The sequence below is a fragment of the Podarcis gaigeae genome, assembly GCF_964106915.1.
Source record: "Podarcis gaigeae genome assembly, chromosome: 4".
NCBI classification, from domain to species: domain Eukaryota; kingdom Metazoa; phylum Chordata; class Lepidosauria; order Squamata; family Lacertidae; genus Podarcis; species Podarcis gaigeae.
The window spans coordinates 95545912-95566580 of NC_139677.1; the positions used below are offsets into that span (position 1 = coordinate 95545912).

Below are 20669 nucleotides of genomic sequence, written 5' to 3' on the forward strand. Positions count from 1 at the left end.
GGCTATTGCATTTTTTAGCTCTGTAAAACTCTCTCAGGCTGCAGTTCCCCCTACGGAATGCTTGAAACCTTGTTGTGCTTTTGATGTTAAACACCTCAAATTTATTGAGTTTGGGTTTGTGGTGCTCTCAAGAGACCACAGCTGGGATCACTTCCTGGCTAGAATTCTGCCAGCATTGAATGTTTGCATTTTGCAGTTTTTTCCCCAAGTCCTTTTCTGCTGGTATTTGTATTTGAGTGTGGGGTGGTACATCCATAGCTGTAAGTCAAAGGTTGGTGCAATGCAAATAGCAGCTTTGGAGGGGCATATGGGAGCTTCTAGCTGCAGCTCTTGTGTTTTGGGGGAGGAATCCTATTCTTTCCTAATACTGCGGTTGAATTATCATCCTAGGCCACACCAATGCGTACTCAGAAGTGGGCTACACACACACAGCTTTGTGAAAGAGCTTCAGGTGAGGCTGAGATCCATGTAGCCCTCCAGTTCTTGCTGGACTGCAACTCCCCACCCCCACCCCCCATCTGTTGACCATGCTGGCTGGGGCTGATGGGAACTGGAGTCCAGGAACATCTGGAGGGCCACAGGTTCCCCATTCCAATGTAAGGCATGGTATAAGTGTGTGCCTATAGTGCAAGCATGGGCTTGAGTGTGTGCAAGGTGTGGAAGGGAGTCTGATGCTTAGCACCCTTGTCACATTCATTGACTGTTGCTGGACTCCAACTCCCATCAGCACCAGCCAGCATGGCCAATGTTCTGGGAGGATGATGAAGAAGATGATTTTGGATTTGATATCCCGCTTTATCACTACCCAAAGGAGTCTCAAAGCAGCTAACATTCTCCTTTCCCTTCCTCCCCCACAACAAACACTCTGTGAGGTGAGTGGGGCTGAGAGACTTCAGAGAAGTGTGACTAGCCCAAGGTCACCCAGCAGCTGCATGTGGAGGAGCGGGGAAGCGAACCCAGTTCACCAGATTACGAGTCCACCGCTCTTAACCACTACACCACAATGGTTCAAAAGAGCTGCCTGCATTTTGGGGGCTCTCTTGTGGGGGCATAGAGTCTTTGCAGGCTGTTTTGTTGAACTGCAATTCAAACATTTACCGCTGCCAATGTCTGCTTTATTCAGCGATAGGCTAGCATTGATACCAGTTTTCTGGAATTCCAGCAGTTGCAGGATGTGATGGGTACATTTCTTAACAATCTCAGTCTGTTTAGCTGGCTTTATTGTGCATGTTATTACTGTGCATAACACTGAACCGCTTTCTGTGGTTGGGAGCCACTTTAGGAATCTTGGCTGAGAAATAAGGTGGATATTAGATTTTTTTATATACAAATATAAAGAGAGAGAGAGAGAGTTTAATGAAGTGCTAATGTCTCTTAATTAGCAATACATCTCAGTGGGGTCTTCTAATGTAATGGCAACCTGCCTGCTACCACCTGCCTCTAAGGTGGTGGCTGGGGAGACCTGTGCCCCTCCAGTTATTGTTGGACTACAACTTCCATCCCCCCGACTGGGATGTTGTTTGGGGAGGGCAGATGGTGAGTTGGAGTCCAAAACTTGAGGAGGGGCATGGGGGTCTTCATCCCTGCTCTAAGCTTATATGAAAACTGGCATTTGTACCAGATGAATTGATGGAGAAGATATTTTCAGTTCAGTGAAGGAAGTGCGTTTGCTTTGGGTAGCTGAGAGCCTAGATAGAGCACTGTTAACCTGGGCGCTTTCATTCTGGCAGCACCTGCATTTTTCAGCTGAACCCTTTCCCCTCTCATTCCAGCAAGAGGCCGGGAAGACCTTTGCTCTCCTGTTAGTACAGTCTCACAAACACTCCGCTGGAGCTGCAGAAGGGCTTTTTCTTCAATTTCTTTTTCTCCTTTGGGACTTCAGGGGCTGCTCTACTGGTGTCGGGGGTTGCGTTATCACAATCGGAGGGCGCTTTGCTCAGATCACCATCCCCCTGCAGAAACAATGTTGAAAGTGTTAACCCACTGCTATGCTAACTGAAGAGGGGGGAATGGAAGGTCTTAAACAGCAGGAAAGCACAGCGGTTTGCCTAGTTTGCACGTAATACTAAACCATGGTTTACTAAAGCATGGCTTTGCACTACGGGTGAACCTCGCCCAGCAGCTCAGCTTATGGGTAAAGGTAGTTCATTGACCAAGGTTGGCTTATAAGCCTTTGTTAACATTAACTATAGCTTAGCATTACCTGGTAACTTGGACTTCCTCCTTAACTGTGGTTAAGGACCAGGCACCACCCAAAAGCTCCAGAACCACGAGAGAGGAGCAGCAAAAAATTCAAGCCATTCTATGGTTTATTAACTGTGGCTTATTTTCATGGGCGAAGCAGGACAACGTTTGGTATTAAACTAGGGATGTAAACAATAGTGCAATTGAAGCCTCCTTTATGTATGTAGCTTCCAGGGGAGCAATAGCCACTTGCTTCTCTAATATTTCTTTGGTGTGCCGGTTTGTCACATCTGGCGTTGTCAAGTGTGGAAGCACTGCTTGACCTCTGCAGCTTCAGGCTGTGGACCGGGAAGTAATCTGCAAGGGGCTGGGCATGGTGGAACAGATTAAAGGCTCCCTGCACACAGAAAGATAGCACCACTGCCGTATGCCATCAGCTATTGTGAAAGTCCTAGGCAGGGATGGGGAATCTGTAGTCCGGCTACACCCACAGAGTCACAACTCCTGCCATCCCTGGCCTTGCTGGCTGTGGTTGATAAGGCGCGAAGACCAACCACATATTAATGTGACCCACAGGTTCCTCACCCTTCTATCACCCAGGATAAATACAGTGGTACCTCAGTTTTCGGACATCTCCATCTCTTTGCTTTTTGAACACCGAAAACCCAGAAGTAAATGCTTTGGTTTTTTAACATGCCTCGGAAGCCTAACTTCCTAGGCTGCCTCCTGTTTGAGTTTTCCATATTGAGTTTTCAGTTTTCAAACATTTCAGAAGTTGACTGGTCTTCCAGAATGGATTGTGTTGTGGCTCCCAGTATGTTTCCGAGCACAATTCAAAGTGTTGATGCTGACCTTTAAAGCCCTAAATGGCCTCGGTCCTGAGAGACTCAGCCAGATGGGCAGGGTATAAATAATAAATTATTATTATTATTAAAAACTGAGGTACCACTGTAGAGTTGTACCTTGGTTCTCAAACGTAATCTATTCCAGAAGTCCGTTCGACTTCCAAAAACATTGGATAACCAAGGCGCGGCTTCCAATTGGCTGCAGAAGCTTCCTGCACTCATGCAGAAACCACGTCGGACGTTTGGTGCAGGACAGGCGTCAGCTGTCAACGGTCCACTGTTTGAGTGTTTGGGGCTGCAGCATCTGCTTCTGCTGGCCTTGCTTTGCATTATCCGAAGAAATTGTGAGCAACACAAGTAGACTCACTGCTGTGATAGCGGGCGTGGGGATCTGGGGTTTCTCCTGCTGCTCTGTGAGTTTCCCAATCTCTTCCCGGCACTGATCCAGCTCTGCCTCCAGCTTCTCCCGTCGTAGCCGTTCGTACTCCAGCTGCTCCTGCAGATCACCAATGGTCCTGGAATCATAGGATTGTAGCGTTGGAAGGGGCGCCGGGGGGTCATCATAATCCAACCCCTGGCAATGCAGGAATCTCAACTAAATAATCCGTGGCAGGTGGCTACTCAAACTCTGCTTTAAAACTTCCAAGGAAGGAGAAGCTCATTGGGTGACCTTGAACAGATCACCATCTCATAGGTGATTGTCACAGGCTTGTTGTGAGGGTGCAGTGGGGAAGAAGAGAAAAACTATGTATACCAGAAAAAGGTGGTATATAAATGTAATTTTTAAAAACCCTAATAAATAATACTTCCACTCCACCCACTGTGGGGAGCACAGGGGCTGCCAAGGTTTTGCCCGTGGGCACGATGGTGCCCTTGAAGTCTTCCCTGGTGCTCTGAAGTCTCTTAGCTCCACCTCTCTCATTTTCCTCTTGGTCATGAGTTGATGCAGGTGGTTCTCTTTTTCTTGAAAAGTACGTAGAGCTAGAGGAGGAAGTCAGAAGAGTGGTGCTCTTTCCCACTTCCTCTTTCAGCTCTATGGCCTTTTCAAGGCTCAGATTGATCCCGCTGGGTCCTACTTTTACCCAGCTCCATTGGAGAATGGGAGTGTGTTTGTTTGTGCGCATCATTGGTGGTTGATCTATTAGGACAAACAGGGCACTGCCCCACCAGTCTGCCCCATCTGCCTCTTTGCGGCTTACAACCAGTCCGTAGGGTAGCACTGCCTAGAGCAAAGCAAGGAAGAGAAGGAAGGGGACAAAGCCAGAACTGCTTGGCTCAAACTGTCATTGGCACTGACTCCATCTGCAGTTTGGGTTCCCTGCCTTCCGCCTTGCCAGTTCCAATGGGCACCAGCCACCACTGGTGCACAATACATGTGTGCATGCATACATACGTACTCTTTATGACGCTTGGGGTAGGATTCTGATCCAAAGCCAACCAGTGATAAAGGACCAGAGTAGGTGGCACCTACTCACACACTCGTGAATCCAAACATGCCCTGGGAACTAAAAAGGTTGGTGACTCCTGGCATGGTATCAAAAAACCCCAAATGACACCTATAAGCCACTGCCCTGGCTGCAGAAGACATGCAGCAATCTATGTGGCAAAGACCTTTGGCCACACGAACCAAATTGAACCCACTTTTGGTTGTCCAACAAAGCCTTGGCAGCTTATCAAGTGAGTGTTGTGTGTGGCTGGTCTCCTATGCACAACAGCCGGCAGAGGGCAGCAAAGCAACAAAGTTTTAAGCAAGATCTTAAAATTTCTATGGACAAGGGACAGGGCAGACGAATACCTGCAATCTACCAAATGGGGCCTTTCCCGTTCCTCCAACACACACATTCATGCCCAGAGATGCCAACATACTGGTTATTGTTTCTCATTTGTTTTTGAGTTATATATTGTCATTCCTTATGGGGCACTCATCTCGCTTTATTGGCTGAGGGAGCCGGCGTACAGCTTCCAGGTCATGTGACCAGCATGACTAAGCCGCTTCTGGCGAACCAGAGCAGCGCACAGAAACGCCGTTTACCTTCCCGCCGGAGCGGTACCTATTTATCTACTTGCACCTTGACGTGCTTTCGAACTGCTAGGTTGGCAGGAGCAAGGACCGAGCAACGGGAGCTCACCCCGTCATGGGGATTTCAACCACCGACCTACTGATCGGCAAGCCCTAGGCTCTGTGGTTTAACCCACAGCTCCACCGCGTCCATATAAATAGATGGTGGTGAAGCCACACGAGCCATTGATACATGTGCCAACTTGAGTGCTTAATACCCACTCTGCTTTTGTGCAGGAGCACCTTAACTTTGGAACTCCCTGCCTATTGAGATCAAGCAGGCGCCTTCACTATACTATTCTCAGTGCCTACTGAAAACATTCTTGTTTAGACAAGGCTACCCAGGTGCTTAGAAAGTCGAGTTGATTTTAACCAGCTTTAGTATTTTAACTTTTGCATGTTTTAAAATACAGCTGCATTTTTTCCCCTCCTTGATTTTATTGTCTTATATTTGTGTAAATGGCGTGTCTTCAGGTGTCTTCTTTTTTTAAAACGATCAAGAAGTGCATAAATTTTACAGGGTGGGGGAGTTGTTACAGTACCACTGTGGTGATCACACAGGATCCCAGGACGTTTAACAGTCTATTGATCCCTGTGCCACCACTGTGCTCACTTCCCCGCTACCACCAACCATTTACTCTCTGGCACAACACTGAGTCCAGTCAGTTGTTAAAAGTGAACCAAAAAAAACAAGTTTATTTTACAAACATTAACAAGTTTATGGTTTCTCAGATAATATTCCTGTCAGTATCTTAACTTTAGTTTCTTTACTGGCCTATGCCTTCCTAATACCTTCTGACTGATTATCTCAGCTGTTTGACTGACTCCTCTTAACAAATTCTCTCACACCAGACTACCCCAGCCCACCGACTTATCTTCTCTCTCTCTTCTAACTCCAGACTGTCTTCTCAACAACTCTAACTCCCTAAAAAACCTCTGTGCTTAAACCTTATACACAGTTAACTCTGCCCCTTGGGTTCTCATTAGATAATCATTTTATAACTAGTTAACCCTTTCCCTATGAACCCAGTATGATGTCACACACCTAGGAGGGCAAATGCCACAACCACCTTCCCTCAGCACTGTGAACCCCAAGAGTTTCATGAAAACCAGAGTTTCACGAAAAACCACAGGCCGTGTTGCAAAGCTCTTACCTGAGAAGCTGCCTCTCTTTAATCTTGATCTGCCTCTCCTCGGGGGTGATCCCTCCCAGCTGCTTGTAATCGCTGGTGGCGATTTCCAGGAGATTCTTCAGCTCTTCCATTTTCTGATAGGCTCTTTCTGCAAGAGATCACAGAACGTCAGCGGAGCCAGCTGGTCCAGCCGAAACCCCATCTTACCTAGCACTCTGTTCCTACAGCGTGTCCGAGGGGAAACTTCAAGCAACACCTGAGTGCAACAGCGCTCTCCCTCCACCCTTCTCCACAGCTGGTATTTGGAGGCTTTCTGCCTCCAACAGCAGAGGGAGAACTAAAAAGATGTTGAAATATACATTTATTAAGAAACCAGAAGCATTTTTACTTGGCATTGTAGGAGATGATATTAATAGACAGGATTGCAAGTTGTTTTTATATGCAATGACGGCAGCAAGTATATTATTGGCACAAAAACGGAAGCAAGAAGAATTACTGACGAAAGAAGAACAGTGGATCAATTTAATGGACTATGCAGAATTAAGATAAATTAACAGGAAGGATTCGAAACCTGTGGGACCAGAGATTCTTAGAAGACTGGAGTAAATATATGAACTATTTGAAAAGCAATTGTAATGAACAGATCGCGCTAGTAGGACTGCAAGAAGTTCTGTAAGGAGGACTGTTGGAAATATTGCAAGAAAGACTATGAAGAGAATTGCTAGTTAACGATAATTAAGAGTAATAGAGAAATTAAGAAATGCAGAATAAGTGATAAAGAACGGAAAATCATCAGAGGTTGTTGACGGAAGTCTAAAATACTGTATAAGATAATGTTAAATGATTGTTGGAAATGATATGTAAAAAGCCAATAAAAATGTATTTTAAAAAAAACAGCAGAAGGAGAAGTTAGCCACTGCGTCTAGCATCCATTGATAGCCTTCATCCTCTTTTTAAAACCATCCAAGTTGACAGCCATCACTGCTTCTGGTGGGCGCAAATCCACGGCTTAACCGTGTGCTGCGTGAAGGAATTGTTTTGTCTGTCCTGAACCTTCCAACACTGAACTTCATTGGGTGGTCCCAAGTTCTAGTGAATTCTCTCTAGGTATCTGGCCCAAACCAAGAGGCATCGTCCCTGACGCCTATTCACTAGGAAAACCACCTCTGAAAGAGAAGGGTTATTAGGCAATGCAGGGAGAAGGGGGTCTATCAGTGGCTGTTGGCCATGGTGGATATTTGGATCCAGCAAGGCTCTTCCTACACCCTTTGGGTGGGGAGCTCCAGAACTTCCATCTGCGTGCAGCTGTCATGAACTGGCTGGATGCAGAGGAGTGGTGGCAGGCACCAGCTGGGGAACCCCCAGGGGAAGAAGGCTCAGAGCCAGGGAAGGTGGGATGATGATGAGTGATCAGAGGGAGCAGACTGGGAGGAGGAGGTGTCGGAAGCTAAAGGGGCAACAGTGTTTAGTGAGCAGGAAGAGGCTGTGGCAGAGAGCAGCCCAGAAGCGGAGGCAGAAGCAGAGGCTGGAAAGGAGAAGGGCCACAAATCTGGCTACAGGCCCATCAAACATGGCTGCCCACCTGCCAGCTGATGCCGGGCAGGTGTCCACCTGCTGGACTTCCTACCCTTCTGTCCTTAGCCCTTTCTTCCCCCTAAACAGAGAGAGGAGGGCCCACAACTCACCACGACTATCTGCTCGGTCCTGTTTCTTGCTATACACGTCGCTCTTGCTGTCGGTGCTCCCTTCCACGCCATGACTTTCAAAGAACCGTGGGTCGTCGACGTCAATCTCCTCATCAGAGTCGTTCCCCATCTTTTGCCTTAGGTACTCCACAGTGGCCAGCTGGGCAAACCTACGCAGTTCAGATTCCCGTTAGGAGCTCATTGGGGAACGTAAGACAGCAACCGGGGTTTCCGCCACCGATGGCAATTTGTGCTGCCTCCAGTTTAGCGGCAGCTCCCACTTAGAATCACAGAATTGCAGTGATGACCCCAGGGGTCATGTGGTCCAACTCCCTGCAATGCAGGAATCACAGGTGGCCACCCAAACTCTGTTCAAAAACGTCCAACAAAGGAGAGTTCACCACTTGGAGAACATCCTCCCACCAGAGTCGCGCAGTTAATTGATTGGAGGATTGGAGGATCATAAAGGGTTTAGACCCTTGGTTCTTCTGGCTACACAGCACAGCCTACACTGGCTGGCAGTGACTCACATTGCTTTCCCAGCCTTAGCTCAAGATGCCAGGCATGTCGCGTGCTGACAGCTTCTAGGAGCCACAAGTGAGAGCTGAGTGGAGGGTGGGGACCAAAGGTGTACAAGCTCCCCCAGAATATGTCTCCCAGCACAGCTTTGCAAACTGGATCTTCAACGTGGCAGAGTTAAATCAACCCTGGCGCTTTGGCCAGAACTGAAGCCCAGTGGATTTAGTCCAGATTATCCAGGACAAATCCCAAGAGAATCCCCAGCCAAGTGTTATAAACGGACACCTCTTGGCAACGTCTTTCGGCGTCTCTCCAGCGTCGTTGGGAATGTTGCAGTCCGCTTCCCTGTTGATCAGCCACTCCAGGACATGCAAATGACCTTGTCCAGCAGCTACAGAGTGAAAGAGAAGGAAATAAAACATCAAAGGCGGCCATTTCCATTGGGTGCAGCCATGTTCGTCTGCGTGGCAGCAAAGCGACAAAGAATGTTGTGGCACTTAGAATTTGCTGCATTGTAAGCTTTTTAGGGATGCGGGTGGCGCTGTGGGCTAAACCACAGAGCCTAGGGCTTGCCGATCAGAAGGTCGGCGGTTCGAATCCCCACGACGAGGTGAGCTCCCGTTGCTCGGTCCCTGCTCCTGCCAACCTAGCAGTTCAAAAGCATGTCAAAGTGCAAGTAGATAAAAGGTGGCAAGGTAAATGGCATTTCCGTGCGCTGCTCTGGTTCACCAGAAGCGGCTTAGTCATGCTGGCCACATGACCCAGAAGCTGTACGCCGGCTCCCTCAGCCAATAAAGCAAGGTGAGCACCACAACCCCAGAGTCGGCCATGACTGGACCTAATGGTCAGGGGTCCCCTTTACCTTTAAGCTTTTTGTACACCACAAGCCCCTGTCACCAGATGCATGAAGCATTCTCCTATACTGGCAAGCATTTAATACACATGGAAGGATGCGAGCCAGTGGGAATAGAGGGAAATTAAACGCAAGAAGGGCAGAAATGCAGCCACTTTGAAACAGGAGTGAATTATTTCGGTAGGAAGAGAACAGCAATATGAAAACATGATGCTCACTAACCTTTGTGCAAGAGTGTGGATCCCTGATCGTCCCTCTCATTAACAGTGATGATACGGTTTTCCAGCAATGTTCTTAATGTGTCCACGTCCCCTCTGAAAGCAGCATCATGGCCTGGAAATGCTAAATCTATGCAGAGAGACAACAGAAGGAGCTGTAGTAGCCCTCCGAATAGCAGTTTAAGAGCTCCACTAGGTTGGGAAAAGGAGTTCTAGAAAGCCAAACATTTCAACCGAGAGTGATGGAGCCCGGGCAGTCCATGAAAGGCTGGATTTTCTGATCTGTGCAACTTAGGCAAGTTGATCAGTTTGCACTGGGAAGGTGTGATTTAATCATGCCTCCAAGTTGAATATGGCTTAGAATAGCATCTGAATCAATGGCTGCTAGTCACAATTGCTATATTCTACCTCCATCGTTGGGACCGGGTGGCACTGTGGGTTAAACCACGGAGCCTACGACTTGCCGATCAGAAGGTCGGCGGTTCGAATCCCCGCAACGAGGTGAGCTCCCATTGCTCGGTCCCTGCTCCTGCCAGTTCAAAAGCATGTCAAAGTGCAAGTAGATAAATAGGTACCGCTCCGGCGGGAAGGTAAATGGTGTTTCCGTGCACTGCTCTGGTTCACCAGAAGCGGCTTAGTCATGCTGGTCACATGACCTGGAAGCTGTACGCCGGCTCCCTCAGCCAATAAAGCGAGATGAGTGCCACAACCCCAGAGTCAGCCATGACTAGACCTAATGGTGAGGGGTCCCTTTACCTTTACCTTTACCTTTACCTCCATTGTCGGAGGTAGTGTGCCTCTGGATCCCACTTGCCAGAAATCAAAAAGTGGGGAGAGTTCCTGTTGAACTCAGGTCCTGTTTGAAGGCTTTCTTTGGCCCACATTATCAGGTCTTTCTTATGTTCTTAATATTCAATCACCCTCAATGCAAACACACAGCAGTCTCAGAGGAGACTGTATTGCCATATCCCAGCATGAAACCTTGTTGCATACTTCCTCTTATTTTGCAGAACGTAATCAACAGTTTTCACTTCAATTTATTCTCAATTTGCTAATCACTGGGAGTCACTGAAGGACCTTGAAGGCTTGTCCTCCTGTTCAATGGATAAGCAACCCAGCTTGTGTCTTCAAGAGCATCACTCACCCACTTCCAAGTGCATCTTTGAATAGAAACATGCTTCTCCTTTAAACTCCTTTCAAGACAAATTCCGAGCCTAGTATTCAAGCTCAGTCCCATGGAATCACAGCATGGCCGAGCTTATGGGAGAGCCTCCTCATCTCCATGGGTAGAAAGGGCCCTTCTTTCCTGCCACCTCTTGCTGAAGCACCCTTAACAAACTACAATTTTCTGATTTGCCTCAGGTGGCAGAATGTCGTGAACCAGCCCTGGGCTGCACTCAGGGCACTTCTGGTTCTTAAGACCAACTGAGGAAGATGATTCATAACAAGAGCCAACAGTCTCGAGGATCCCTTCTCAGGGCTTTCAGCTAACCCTCTTTTCTCTTCCAAATGCATGGAAGGAATGGTTGATAAAAATTATTAGCGGAGAGGGCCAAGTTAACGTGTTTAAGGGAAAAAATCATTGTTGATATTTATTAAGGATTAGAAACTTCGAATGGACCTTTTACGTGAAAGAGAAGATGAACTTGTGAGACTGAAAAAAGATTGGCTTATAGAAAATAGAATAGTTAATGTGTGGACATTATTTTTAGCTGACAGACAGATAACCAGAAGCCTTTTTATCCTTTCCCCTTTTTTCTTTTCTTTTCTTTTCTTTTCTTTTCTTTTCTTTTCCTTTTTCCTTTTGCCCTCTCTTTGTTCCTGCTCTTTTTTAGATTAGATTTTTAAAGCATTTGTTTTATTTTAGTGTAGTATTTTTAAAAAATACTTTATATTGGGTATTGTACTGATAAGTACAGTTGTACCTTGGTTGTCGAACGGAATCCCTTCTGGAAGTCCGTTCGACTTCCAAAAATGTTTAATAACCAAGGCGTGGCTTCTGATTGGCTGCAGAAGCTTCCTGCACACAATCGGAAGCCTTGCCGGACGTTCAGGTTCCAAAGAACGTTTGCAAACCAGAACACCGACTTCTGGGTTTGTGGCGTTCGGGAGCCAAAACATTCGAGTTGCAAGGCGTTTGGGATCCAAGGTACGACTGTATCAGTAAAATAGGCCTGAAAATAATACAGTGGTACTTCAGGTTACAGACGCTTCAGGTTACAGACTCCACTAACCCAGAAATAGTACCTCAGGTTAAGAACTTTGCTTCAGGATAAGAACAGAAATCGCACGGCAGCAGCGGGAGGCCCCATTAGCTAAAGTGGTACCTCAGGTTAAGAACAGTTTCAGGTTAAGAACAGACCTCCAGAACGAATTAAGTTCTTAACCCAAGGTACCACTGTAATTTTAAAAACCTCATGGTGGACTGGGACCAGAAAAAGAGACTTTTCAGTGTCCATTACCAGATTCTGGAATTCTGGCCCTTGCCCCTTCCTTGATGATCTTCCATCATGGTGTAAGACCTTTCTTCTAGGGAGGCCTTATGTGATTAGTAATTTCAGTGACAGGTTTTTACTGTCACTATTATACGATATATGATATATGATATCTTTATTGTCATTGTCCCATGCAGAACAATGAAATTGAAAAACGACATAAAACTACATAAAACTACTACAAGACTACATAAAACTTCATAAAAACTACATAAAACATTCAAAAACCCCTAAAAACTCTGAAACTCCATTTTAAAATACACTATACTATAGAAACCCCTTATGCTGCGTTTAGACCCAGAATTGCATTTGCGTAGAAACTATTTCTCAGGCGGCTAGTCCTGGCCTTTATAACCCTGGACCTTCTCCCAGAAGGCAGAAGCTGAAAGAGATCCGGGGTGCACACTATCCTGCGCTATCTCTGCCGCTTTCTTATGGCTCCTGGCAGCATAGATTTGATCTAAGGTGGGAAAAGTGCACCCAATTATTCTCTCTGCAGTCTTTACAACCCTGGATAGCATTGGTTTTTTCCCTGGCCATGCAGCTCCCAAACCACACACAGAGATCATAAGTTAATACGCTCTCCACAGTGCAATGGTAAAATGCCATCAACAGGTCCTTTGAGAGATTGTTTTTCCGGAGGATTCTCAGAAAATATAACCTCTGCTGTGCTGTCTTATGACCTTACATATAATGATTATCTAAAGTGTGTGTGTGTGTGTTGGCTGTTAGGGATTGAACCTGGGACCTTCTGCATGCAAGGCAAATGCTCGACCGCTGAGCTATGGCCCATCCCTCGCAACCAGGTACTCACAGTCCCCCTTTTGCAATTCGCCTTTCTGTTTCTCCAGATCGTCAATGTAGCTGACCACGCTGTCCTTGTAGAACCTCTCTGCCAGGTCTCCTGGGGTGTCCCCGTGGTCGTTTCTGGCTTTCAAGGCATGGAGGAGTGTGGGCATCTTGTTCACCAGGAACTTGAAGCAATGCAAGTGACCCTCCATTGCCGCCAGGTGAACTGTGAGGAAGATTGTTTTCACTGTTAATATATTTTTACATAAAAAGACTTCTTTTGTACTGCTTTTCTAGGCAGCGAGGCTTCTCAAGGTGCTTTACAAGTTAAAAACCCGCAGATTTTTTTAATAAAATGCAGTCAACTAAATAGCAGCGTTAAACGTTCTCTTTCAACACACACACACAAAACCACCTCTGTGACAGTTAAAACTACAATTAGCACTGTTACTCGGTGGAAAGTAGAGTGAGGAACATATTGGTGCAGAGTTCTGCAGATTAGATGCAAAAATGCATTTAACTTTATGTGTAGTTTGTCCCACACACTAGCAAGCTAACAATATTCAAACAGAAAACTTCTTCTCCAGCACCTGGATACAATTTATGGGATTTTTCCCAGTGGCAGCAATAACATTCACTTATAAATTTAATGCAGTTATATGGGATGTTAGGGGAAGGAACTAGTACCCCTGGTGGGGGACACGTCATGCTCCTTCTGGGGTAGTTTGTCCACCTTTGGTCCTCACCCTGCACTCAGATCTCACCTGTGGCTCAGATCTCACCTGTGGCTCCTAGATGCGATCAGCATGCAACAATAACCACACCCCAGGAAACGGCTCTGACTGGCCGGCTAAACCAGGTGAAGGTAGCCGATGGGTCTCAAACACTCCGGGAGTTAGGGGCTTCCCATGCATGCAAAGATAGGCTCTGGTGGGTTGAGCTTACTAAAGCAATAGTAGGTTCAATGGTTATGTAGCCAGTTTCAGCACAAGCAGAAATGAGGGGCAGGTGAGGCTCATCAAACTGGGAAGGGAGCCCATCTAGGAGATCCTAAACCTCTGCTGCCTTGTGGGGTATCTTCAGGAAAAGACAAGGCTAAGGATCAAACCCTACACAAATCCGGAGCCAAGTCCCTAAGACAGTTGGTTAGTGCCTTGTACGTCTCCTTCCAGCAACTCCTGCATCCCAGCTGATGCCAAATGTCTGGATCTGCTTTCCTTTGGACCACATCAGCAAGGCCGAAATGGGAGTCTTGTCATCTGGGCAGCCCAGGACCTCCCTACACACTGGCCAGGCTTGTTGCCCCAGAGAGATCACTTCAGTTTGACTTCACCCCCAGAAGTGCACTCCATTGTCTCTGGAGACCGATGGATGCCAACAAGAAGAAAATGAATTGTTGCGGATTGTTGAGAAGAGAAGAAGGAGAAGGAGAAAGATTGTTACCCAAGTGGAATTATGTTGCACAAGTGGAGGGGCAGCATTGGATATGACCCAAATTTTGTAAAAAGTACACATAGAAAGATTGCATTTTCCACCATCACTGACCCAGGTTATTCTCACTATCTGTCTCTCTGTAACAGAAAGATTCCCCTCTTATCATTATTCCCCAGCCCATTACAATGATCATCTTTCCCCCCCTTTCTGTACCTGGGAGATTTCCATTGTTGTCCACATCATCTAAAGTAGCTCCCCATCTAAGAAGAAGCTGGACGCAGCCCAGCCGACCGTGAAAAGCAGCCTTGTGAATCGGCTTCCAATCATACTTGTCAGAAACGTTGACGTCCTGGTTTCAAAGAGGAAAAGCAGATTTGTTAAATCTCCAGATTTTAAGTTGGGGAAGTGGATGTTGGTAGACCTCAAAGAACTGGGCACGGAAGATGCCACCATACCCAGAAGTGGGAAATTTCAGCCTGACATCTAAGCCTCCAGAGGAAGGCCTGCCCCCAAAATGGGGGTCAGGCCACTGCAGACCCCAAACCATTGAGTTTCCCATAATCTTGTAGCAGAGTGGAGCTAGTTACAGCCCATTCCCCCATGAGGTCAGAACATGAGACCATAAAAGAGTCCTGCTAGATCGGACAAAAAGCCCCCTAAAAAAAGGCTTGCTAGATGTGCCTAAAATTACTATGCAAGCCACTAGCCCTCTTCCCATATTGGCCAACCAAATGCCTTCAGGAAGTCCCAAAGCAAGACATCCAGATTTCATGCTGTGATGCCCCCACCCACCCAAAAAAGCGCTCTCGACAAGGCAGCAATCTTAAGCGGCACCCCAAAATGCACATTTTCGGATGCTGTGCTTGAAAAAGCACTTTTTTCCAAGGGGAAACCACAGCGTGAAATCGTGTGAGATCACGGCATCCAAAATGGCCGCCGTTCTCTTGCAAGAAAAAAATGGGAAGATGGCTTCTTGGAAGACTGTGTCCTGAATTTGGCTGTTTAGATGTTAGAGGGTATGTTATTATTAATCACAAAGGAGGAGCAGGATTTTCACCAGGACTGCAAGTTAGGTAAAGCAGGCTTAACCCTTTCTTCCTCTTCACCCCCACCTTCCAAGGTCCCAGCAAAAATTTCCAGCAGCACCTTTTAGCCCCAAGAAGAGATTATTTTCATTGGGGGCACAGTAGCAGGCAGAAGACTTAACTCTTTCCTCTCCTCGAGTGACAATCAGGTCTCCCGTTTGGTGGCTATTAAATTTTTTAAAACAACCATGGCATTTGACGTGGCATGGTTAGCATCATGTTGACTTTGGCCCCCTGCCATAAAGACCAATGAGTGGCCTTTGGCCAGTCATGATCTCTCAGCCTAATCTACCTCACAGGGTTGTTTTGAAGATAACTTGGGGGGAAGAATTGACCTTTTGGAGTGCTTTGAGATCCATTTAGAGGAAGGGCAGGCTAGAAAGGCGATCAATGAGTCAATGGAAATAGAAGCATGTCAATCCTCAGGAGAGGAGTGGGGAAAGGGCAAGGCGAGCGTTTTTCTTACTACTCCGCTCCGCAGAATCGTTTGCAAAGTGTATGACTGCCCGTGGGTCGCTGCCAGATGTGCGGGAGTACAGCCTCGGTCATCTTGAGTTCCAAGATCTACTCCATGAAGAAGAAGGGACTGTGAATACACAAAGCAAAGTTCCTAGTCTCGGATTTGATCCTGAAACACAAATTTCTTAACCTAAATTATAGCATTTAGTAGAGACGCTTTGATGTTATATACAGTAATACCCAAAGAAAACCCTCTTGTGGGCTTCCCATAAGCATCTTATTGGCCACTCCAAGAATGAGTTGCTGGACTAGATGGGCCATTGGCCTGATCCAGCATTTGTTGTTTAGTCATTTAGTCGTGTCCGACTCTTCATGACCCCCTGGACCAGAGCACGCCAGGCACTCCTGTCTTCCACTGCCTCCCGCAGTTTGGTCAAACTCATGCTGGTAACTTCGAGAACACTATCCAACCATCTCGTCCTCTGTCGTCCCCTTCTCCTTGTGCCCTCCATCTTTCCCAACATCAGGGTCTTTTCCAGGGAGTCTTCTCTTCTCATGAGGTGGCCAAAGTATTGGAGCCTCAGCTTCAGGATCTGTCCTTCCAGTGAGCACTCAGGGCTGATTTCCTTAAGAATGGAGAGGTTTAATCTTCTTGAAGTCCATGGGACTCTCAAGAGTCTTCACCAGCACCATAATTCAAAAGCATCCATTCTTCGTCGATCAGCCTTCTTTATGGTCTAGCTCTCACTTCCATACATCACTACTGGGAAAACCATAGCTTTAACTATACGGACCTTTGTTGGCAAGGTGATGTCTCTGCTTTTTAAGATGCTGTCTAGGTTTGTCATTGCTTTTCTCCCAAGGAGCAGGCGTCTTTTAATTTTGTGACTGCTGTCACCATCTTCAGTGATCATGGAGCCCAAGAAAGTAAAATCTCTCACTGCCTCCAGTTCTTCCCCTTCTAGTGCTTCTTATTTTCTTATACTTTGTCCATTTTACAACATAAGATAGCAAGATAGGTAGCTGTATATTTCTTTTCTTTTCTTTTTTGATAACATTTTATTAATTTTCCAAATTCTTCCTCTGGGCCCTGACCTGCTCTCTTGGAGCGCTAGCCGCTGTGGAGTAGGCTTAGGTTGGGCCTGGGCTCAGCCACATGTCCTTGCCCTCCCGGTGCTCTCCTAACTTTTGTCCTCAGTGGCACGGCAAGGTCGGGGCTCCCCTCGTTTTTCTCCTTCCTCTTTCTCTCTCTTCCTTTTCCTCCTCTCCTCCTTCCCCCTGCGTCAGCCCCCGAGCACCACTGGGCAGTCAGCTGGGTGGCCGGGTGCTCTCGCTCCTGGCTCGATTTGGGTCACGGGGGGCAGCGGTTCCCCCAGTTGACGCGGCGGGCGTCCCCAGTTCCCCCTCGGCAGCGGCAGCAGCAGTCTCAGCAGCCTGGAGCCAGCCTGGTAGCGCAGTTGGCTCTGGCTGGCTTCAGGAGCTGCTCACTGCCGTGGCATCCGCCATTTTGCCTCGCCAGAAGTCCCCATATGATGTGTCTTGTGCTGCTGAACCAATCACGCACCATTCATTCCCAACTAATAAATCTACAACACTTAAAATATAAATCATATAAATGAAATGTGGGGACATTCCGGGGACGGATTTTGTCCGGGGACAGATTTGTAAATCCGGGGACTTTCCTCAGGAAACGGGGACGTCTGGTAACCATTAGCTAGGGAGAGTACCAAGGGCCAGATAGACAGACTTGGGGGGCCACATTTGGTCCTGAGATTCCCCACTCCCAATCAAATCCACTTACAAAGCCATCAAATCTAGTGGCCACCACCACATCCATGCGTGAATTGTGTGAAGCCATCCTCTCTTTAATCTGCCTTGAATCTTCTGCTATCCATCGTCACAGCCTTATATTTTGAGAAAGGGAGATGTGTTTCTGTCTATCCACCCACCCAAGACCAAAACCCAAACCCCAGAGCTTACAACAATGGCAAATGTGAAACGAGAAGGGGTTTAATAACCCCCTTGTCTGAATCCAGCCTAAATCATTAGTGAACGAAGACACTTACCTGCATACAGGCATCCTGACCTTTGATGGCAGCAAGGTGAGCCGCTGTCCAGCCTCTGCCTGTCACCGCCATCTTATCAGCTCCATTCCAGAGCAGCCACTGAAAGCACTGCAAGGACAACAGATTTGCAACCCTTGTAAGGGATGCTGGGCATTGCAGCTTTGCAAAGGACTAAACCACAGTGCCCAAAATTCTTTGAGGGAAATAATGTGTTCTGAATGTGCCTTAAAGGGATGCGGGTGGTGCCGTGGTCTAAACCACTGAGCCTCTAGGGCTTGCCAATCAGAAGGTCGGCCATTTGAATCCCCGTGATGAAGTGAGCGCCCATTGCTCTGTCCCAGCTCCTGCCAATCTAGCAGTTCGAAAGCACGCCAGTGCAAGTAGATAAATAGGTACCGCTGCGGCAAATGGCGTTTCTATGCGCTCTGGTTTCCATCACGGTGTCCTGTTGCACCAGAAACGGTTTAGTCATGCTGGCCACATGACCCAGAAAGCTGTCTGTGGACCAACGCCAGCTCCCTCAGCCTAAAAACAAGATGAGCGCCGCAACCCCATAGTCGCCTTTGACTGGACTTAACCGTCCAGGGGTCCTTGACCTTTTACCTTAAAGGCACAATGTGTACACAGACTCAGTCTTTACCCTGGCAAAGCCATAGTTCTCTTTGTTGTTTTCTCAGACATTTAGTAGGGTCAATAGAGACTGCATAATGATATCCCTTCTTCCCTTCACAGCAATCTGGGACAATCTCTTACCTCCAGGCTCCCAGAATGGGCCGCCCAATGCAAGGGTGTAAAATTGTAGACCGGATCCACTTCATTAATGCTCGTTCCACATTTCACCATCTCCTGAAGTTGTTCTACGTTCCCAGCTCTCACTGCATCATGAATGCTCTTGAACCTGAGCTTCTTCTTCGGAGCTTCTGGAGAAGAGCAACAGACCCCCTACTCACTTAGTAGCACAGTTGGGGGGTGGGGGAGAGACAGTAGAATGGGGCAAAATTTAGCGGCGGCCGTTGTCAAGCCATGACGAATGCTCAACTTTCCTTTGACTCAATCCTTCACCAGAATTCATGGAAGTGGGTGGTGGTGACGGATATTGATATTAAGTACTAGTAGTAGTAAGGGACGCGGGTGGCACTGTGGATTAAACCACAGAGCCTAGGGCTTGCCGATCAGAAGGTCGCGGTTCGAATCCCCACGACGGGGTGAGCTCCCGTTGCTCGGTCCCTGCTCCTGCCATTCTAGCAGTTCGAAAGCACGAAGTGCAAGTAGATAAATAGGTACCGCTCCGGCGGGAAGGTAAACAGCGTTTCCGTGCGCTGCTTTGGTTCACCAGAAGTGGCTTAGCCATGCTGGCCACATGGCCTGGAAGCTGTACGCCAGCTCCCTCGGCCAATAAAATGAGATGAGCGCCACAACCCCAGAGTCAGCCATGACTGGAACTAATGGTCAGGGGTCCCTTTACCCTTTTAGCCTAGGCCTGAGATTTAATGTCCTACTTTCAGTGCATAGCTCCAAACGTCTCCTTGGCAACCACTTCTGAAGGATTTCCCAGGGGTCCCTTTACCTTTAGTAGTAGCAGTAGTCGGACCTACAACTAAGGATATAAAATCATAGCATTGTAAAGTTGGAAGGGATCCCAAGGGTTATCTATCCCAACCCCGTGCAATGCAGGAAACTCAGCTAAAGCATCCATGGCAGACGACCATCCAACCTCTGCTTAAAAACCTACAAGGAAGGAGACTCCACCAGCAGAGAGTCCATATCAGTGGTGTGGAATTGCAGTGAAGAGAACAGTATTGTTGTTTTTTGTTTCCTGGATTTTTTTCTTCTGTCTAATGCTAGAGAATTTAAAGGAAAGTGTATGCCCCACTGGGATACACTCTGTACATGCTCAAGGCACACATAGTTTCCTGCTGGAAGGCGCAGGTTCTGGAGATCCATTGGCACACTTTGTCCAATAGCCCATTAAAAAAAAAAACATTATTATTGACTCACATACTTATTTTTTATTTTGTTCATGAATTTATCCACTGCCCATCAGCATCGAGGGGTTCTAGGGTCACTTAACAAAGACAATAAGAAAAGTAAGGAGTGGGTCCAGGGTTTGTCCTTCTCAGCACTGAAATTAATGGACGCGGCTAACTTCAATGGGCCTCCTCTGAGTAGGAAGAACATTGTATACAACCTACCGTAAGGGAGTCAACAAAGCAGTAATTAATAGCATGGTTTGTTTGTTTTAAAGGGGGGGGGAGACATAGTGAACCAATCAATCCATAGAGGGAGAAACGCACTCTGAATATGCTCAGAGGAGCTTGACAGGAGAAGGTGGAATTTTTTTTGGAAACCAAAAGGGGGTAGCCCTCTACAGAGTAGGAAAACAGGAGGAGGAGGAGGAGGAGATATTTTGGGGTTGTTGCCCACCTATACCCACATCCCAAAATATAGGAAGACAAGGCAGGTCTCACCCGCTGGGGTATCCTCATCAGGCATGGTGCTTTGTTCAGGGCAGAGCCCCCCCAACCCTCAGTTATCTCAGCCTCCTTCTTCCTCCTCCCTCTGGCTCCTATGCAGTTGCTGCTGCAGGAGCGTTGCCATGGAGACAGTGTACACTTCCTGCGATGCTCCCTCTGCCTGCTGCCTGGGCTCAGGGGAGCTGTGGTGTGTGTGTGTGTGTGTGTGTGTGTGTGTGTGTGTGTGTGTGTGAAGATGTGGGGAGCGAGAAAGGGAATCAGTTGGCACCAGCTAAGCCTCAGGCAAAGCAAAAGCATAGCTTTCTCTAGTCAAGGGACAGGAAGTCGATTTCCCCCCCTCAACCCCTACAGGGAAAAGCCAAAATGATCAC

At 47.3% G+C, this 20669-nt stretch overlaps 1 protein-coding gene across 1 annotated transcript; it reads right to left on the minus strand.

The window, feature by feature from the left end:
• Positions 1–1333: 1333 nt before the first annotated feature.
• ANKRD42 (ankyrin repeat domain 42) lies at positions 1334–20438 on the minus strand. Its single transcript, XM_083736857.1, has 12 exons — positions 20293–20438; positions 18578–18744; positions 17825–17932; positions 15766–15885; positions 14428–14563; positions 12806–13006; positions 9501–9626; positions 8711–8816; positions 7907–8076; positions 6243–6369; positions 3397–3544; positions 1334–1952 (listed from the first exon to the last, which is right to left on the minus strand). Exons 1-12 carry the CDS (start codon positions 20315–20317, stop codon positions 1803–1805), a joined length of 1584 nt encoding a protein of 527 aa, XP_083592983.1. The 5' UTR covers positions 20318–20438; the 3' UTR covers positions 1334–1802.
• Between the last annotated feature and the right edge of the window lie 231 nt (positions 20439–20669).